General features: G+C 33.9%; 1 protein-coding gene across 1 annotated transcript in view; it reads left to right on the top strand.

Moving 5' to 3' along the window:
* The first annotated feature begins 274 nt into the window (after nt 1-274).
* Nucleotides 275-5667, top strand: part of LOC110096139 (DEAD-box ATP-dependent RNA helicase 18) — a 31400-nt gene continuing 26007 nt past the window's right edge. The window contains exons 1-2 of the mRNA XM_020821915.2: nt 275-872; nt 1483-1719. Coding sequence (XP_020677574.1) covers nt 600-872; nt 1483-1719 — 510 coding nt within the window. The 5' untranslated portion in view covers nt 275-599. The remainder of the gene's footprint in view (nt 873-1482; nt 1720-5667) is intronic.

Raw genomic sequence — 5667 nt, 5'->3', positions numbered from 1 at the left:
CATTATGAATTTAATAACATATTAAGTACCAAGTTACTCATTAATTATTATTTACAATATTAATTATATTTTTAATAATATATATTTTAAGTTATATTAATTAAGTTAATTATATTAATATTTAAATACTAATTATATTACTAATTATTAAATTAAATTAAGTTAGATAATTAATTTATGCACTAATTATATTATTAATTATTTAATTAATTTACTTAATTAGTAATATTTTAAATTATATTAATTAAGTTAATCAATAATAACTTAGAGGCTCTAGGGTTTGCTTTTCAGCTTCTCTTTTCGTCGTTACTTCGCAGGAGGTTGATGCACGCGTTGCTTCGTCAGCTACTTTGTGGTCGTGGCTGTTCGACTTCGCTCCTTCGACGATTTTCCCTTACTGTCGGATCAGAAAATACGACATTTTTATCGGAAGCAACAACGGTAGCTCGCTAGGAGCTCGCTGACTGTGAAGGTAACTTTCTACCTTTCGCGCGCTTCTTCGGCCAAATCCCATAAATCCGCCGAACCGAGGGATTTGAGCCGTAAATCCTTAAATCCAAGAGGAATTCAGACCCAAAAAGCATAGAGAGCGCAGCGCGATGGCAGCGGCGGATGCCGAGGCGGCGAAGCGAGCACTGACCTCGACTCGCTTCTCTGACCTGAACCCTCCTCTTTCTGAACCCGTACTGGAAACCCTAACCGATGGTGGCTTCGAGTTTTGCACGCCAGTCCAGGCAGCCACTATCCCTTTGCTCTGCAACCATAAGGACGTCGCCGTCGACGCTGCTACCGGCTCTGGAAAAACGCTGGCGTTTGTCGTGCCCTTCATTGAGATACTTCGGCGCTCCTACTCGCACCCAAAACCCCACCAGGTCGCCATCTTTCTCTCTCGTGTCTTTGCCTTTTTTCCTTTATTTTTTCCCATTCGGAGCAATTCAGGGTTTTAAGGAAATTGATATCATGGAGTAGTCATTGTGTATGAGATATCGCTGATGAGCTTTTGGTTTGATTTTTTTTCCTAATTATAAGTATCTGGTACTGAAAATATATAGTTAGCTCATTGATAATCTCCCAGTTTCTTACTAGCTTCCTTTGCCGAATCATCTTTGGATACTCATACAAATAGAATCATAGATCATTAGGAGAGAAAGAGACCATTGTGCTTGCTCATTAAGTCCATTGTCCATTTTCAACACTTTAAATGAAAAGGTTCTTTGCCTTTGTTTGATCCATTGAACTCAGCGCAAGTTTTTTCTTTAGTAACACTGGGTTGTCTCAACTCTGTTGATACAGATGCAAGAGATCTGTAGTTAGAAAGTGCTGAAACCAAGGGGTAAAATAGAATAAGAAATGAAGAACCAATTATGTTGCGTAGGCTTTCCTTTGACTTCTGCTTTAATTTTTGAAAAATTGAATCATTGTTAGAGGAATTTTTGGCTCTTTTACTGTTACCCCTCTGAAACTTATGTTTGGAATTTGCAGGTCCTTGGAATCATCGTTTCTCCTACAAGGGAATTATCAACACAAATATACCATGTTGCAGAACCATTCTTCTTAACAATCATTGGTGCTAAGGCAGTGCTTCTTGTTGGTGGAGTGGACATTAAAACTGATATAAAAAAGATAAAGGAAGAAGGTGCAAACATACTTGTAGGTACTCCTGGAAAGATGCATGATATAATGGAAAGGCTTGACATCCTTGATTATCGCAACTTTGAGGTATTTGCTTGAAACCTATATACTTCAGAATAATCTATGACTTGGTATGCTATGCTTTAATTATGAGAAGTGCATCCTTTTGTGTTTATTTATTTACAAAAGCTAAATTTAATGTGCATAATTATCTAGCTACTATATCAAGTATTTTTTAATAAGCACAACTTGCTAACTAATTAATTGAGTATCAAGGAACAAAGCCATCAAGCAACTCATTAGATAGTTGAACAAGCCTTAACAAGCTTATTAATGGGAAACTTATTGAGCTTAGCAAATGAAACTTTATCAGTTCAGCTTCTAAATGAACAATTAAACAAGCAATCCAACGAACATAGTCAAATATCTTGTGTTCATGAAGGAAATCAATTTAGATGAAGAAATAGTAAAGTTCATCATTTTTTAGCACAACAAAAAATCTATAAATAATATTTTAGAAATGAAAAGAAATTAAATATATAAATGAAATGAAAAGAAGCTTGCGAATGCAAACTTATAAACTTAAAAACTGCTTTGTGGTTGAAATTGGCAAGTAAAATATTAACTCCTATTGTATTCATTCAAAAATGATTAGCTAGATAACATAAGTTTTTTAATATTGAAACAATTACACTCTAAAACACTTATAGATAATTGTTATCGCCATCCATGGATATGCCATGATTTCTTAACAAAATAATATAGACACAAAACATCAATATAGATTATCAACTACTTCTATTTGCTAGATTTAATTAGGCCACATCAAAGATCAATTATAAAATCAAGATGAGCAGGCTGTAAAAATAGCAATTTTCAGAAACAATAAATCTCTTATAAAGTAAAAAGATAAGTGCAACATTCAAAGCTTCGTACACTGGATTTATGCCTCTTTGTTTTTTTAACTCAAATAAATCAAAACAAACTTAAATGTGGAGATTAGTTTCTGGTAGCCCAAAATGAAGGTAGTAAAATTAATCCTAGAGGTTCAAGAGCAGCATGAACTCTAGAAACATGATACAAGTTGTGTGGAAATGTTTATGATACCCTCAAGAGTAGTTTTTAGGGGTCTGCATTACTTGGTATAAAGGGATAAATCAAACTAATAATATTAGGTTTGCTTGGTTTGGAGGTATGAATTATTTGAATTTCAGTTATTGGTTTGATCTAATTTTTTTTATTAAACCCAAATCGAAATGTCATATGTAATTGAGTGTGCTATTTTAATCATATACGAGCAGTAGCGTTAGCACAAAGCCCAAATAGTGCGCTCAATTTATTTTAACATATTATAAAGTTAAAATTATATATTTTTTTAAAAAATTATTCAATTTATTATTTATTTTATAAATTAATATACCTAATATGTTATTATACTAAGCCCTAATATACTGAGCCACAACCTAATATCAAATTCCATGCATACAACAGAGGAGGTCGTGTGGCTTTTGGTGTTTGTAGGTTTAAGATTGAGTTGCGTGGTGTCTGTCTAGCGATCGGTGGTTCCTACAATTTCAATAGGTTCTTAAAGTTTTTACAACTCCTACAAGCATGTGGCTTTAACCTTTTTTTTTGAATAGATCTTTGAAATAAGTAATGATGTTTTCATAAGAGTGGTAAGGGCTGAGCTTTGTTTGCATTATTAATTTTAATTTTGTCAATGGAGGTAAGGGCGTCGAGTGATTAGTTGCAGCTTCGATTGAACTACAGGCACATTGAGTGATTAGTTGTAGCTTCTCTTTGAGCAGATCTTCCCATGTTTTTGAACAAATGAATGACGACATCTTCATAGGAGAGGTAACGACTGAGCTTTGTTTGCATTATTTATTTTTGATTTTGTTAATGAAGGGGTTAATGAAAAAATCAAAGTTGACCATTAATTTCTTCTTTAGTTTCGGTCACTATAATTTCTTTTAGTTTTTTATTCTAGTTGACATAGTATTGGTGTAGCTCTGATGTCGATCTAGCATCTTTTTGTTATCTAAGAGCAAATAGTTTGTCATCAATTTTATTTGATTGAAAATTATTTTATATTACGCACTATATTTAAAATGACATGTGTCGTGTTGCGTGCTATGCGCTATAACTTAACGTGGAGTTTTGAGGGGTGATGTTTTTTGTGGGTGGGCAGAGGGTAGTGGGGATGAGGGCTTGGGTCCTTTTGGATATTATATTTATGGGGATTCGGGCAATTGGGCAGCTTTAGGTTAGGAGTGAGGGGGATGGGTGGAATAATACTAATTAATTAAAAAAAAATATTATTAACAAAATCAACATCATTTGTTATTTAATTTAATTAATAAATGTTATTATGTTTAATTATTTTTTGAGATACTATTTAATGATTAATTTGATTATTATGGAGAACTAAAATTAGTTTTATCGAATCAATTTATTTATTTAATATCTATTTAATTTTTATAAAAAAATTAAAAAAAAAATAATTAAATATTTAAATTATTAAAAAAAATCTATTATTAATTTTAAAATTAGTATATTATCTAGTCTTAAGTGTGTATATTATTAAATCTTAAATGAGCTTTATAGAGCTTCTTAGAGAGTGTGGGCTCCAAAAATTCTCACCCCGGTCTCTTTGCGGCCCTGTTTCTTTCTTTTCGAGTCGTCGAGGAGAGTTTTAACAAGTAGGATTCGAGGCAAATTTTCAGAAGACTAATTGAGTTTTTTTAAATATGACACTACTCAGAGATTTAGTCCTCATTTTGCAAGGACTTTATGATTTGAGTTCTGGTTTCCTATAAGCACATGCCCCTATAATTAATTACCCTCTTGATAATGAGAGAGAACTTTCAATTAAGGCTAGTCGACAAACCGGTACGAAGCATCTGGCGTGTAGTACCAACATGGTTTAAGTATTTGAGAATTTGATATTTAAAATTAAAAATTTCACCATCTTTTACTTAAAACGGATGGTGGGGGGAATGATGATGAGCCCGATTAAGATCATGTGGTTTTGTCGTTCCAGGTTATCATGATCTCTAGTCTACTTAGTCTGAGGAGGCAGTTGATCTACCTAACAGAAGGATCCTTATCGACATCCATGAGTTGCTTCTTCTAAGGGTACTTTATAGGCTTGGGTGAATATTTGTCTAAAGGGACAAATCTGAATCTACCTTAGCTAATAGAGGGCTTTATGCCCTATCGATTATATTCTATTGATTCATATCTCAAGGATTTGAAACCTTTGGAAAGCATACGAGCTCTAACCATGACCGTAATTTCGTGGTGTCATTTGACAACAAAATCACATGGTTCAGAGGGCCCCGGTCATAACCGTTTACCTATGGTGCCATTTGGAGATGAAACCACTAGTTAGAGGACATGTGCCATGTCCTTACTGTCAAGAGACATTGCGAATGAATCTAGTAATATTTTCGACCAGACATTAGCTCTATGTGAGCTGAAGTGATTTTTAGTTTTTTCACTCCCGATAAATTATTGCGGAGGGTGGATGGATATTTTTCTTTTAGTGTTTGATGATTTATTTTATTTTAAATATATTGATTTTGAGGCGACTCTTGGAAATTTGGATTTTTATTGGCATTTGAGAATTTTGGAAGGCATTTTTGGATATTTGAGGTCCCCGCTGGTTCGAGATTTCCTTTCAACGTGTCCCTCATCGGGATTTTCATGGATAGTTTCATTTTTTGTTGATTGAACCTTGTCGACTTTATTTATTTGCTGGCAAAAGACCTGAATTTATTTCTTAACTTGCGCATCATCCTCAGGCGTCACATGTGTAACTACAACATGCTCACCGAAGCCCATGCGGGTATAGGCTTTTACTCGAGATATATTTATACGACAATTGTATGTATGCATTAGGGGTGTATGATGTATATGCGTGTGTGCGCGCGCGCGCGCGCGTGTGTGTATATATATATATATACATACATACATACATATTGTTGCGTCCTGGAGTATTCATGGCGGTAGAGAAATATATAGTTTAACGTC

This window comes from Dendrobium catenatum, unplaced genomic scaffold (assembly GCF_001605985.2).
Source record: "Dendrobium catenatum unplaced genomic scaffold, ASM160598v2 fragScaff_scaffold_788, whole genome shotgun sequence".
NCBI lineage: Eukaryota > Viridiplantae > Streptophyta > Magnoliopsida > Asparagales > Orchidaceae > Dendrobium > Dendrobium catenatum.
The sequence above is the reverse complement of the archived record's forward strand: the minus strand, read 5'-3'. Positions and strand labels throughout refer to the sequence as shown.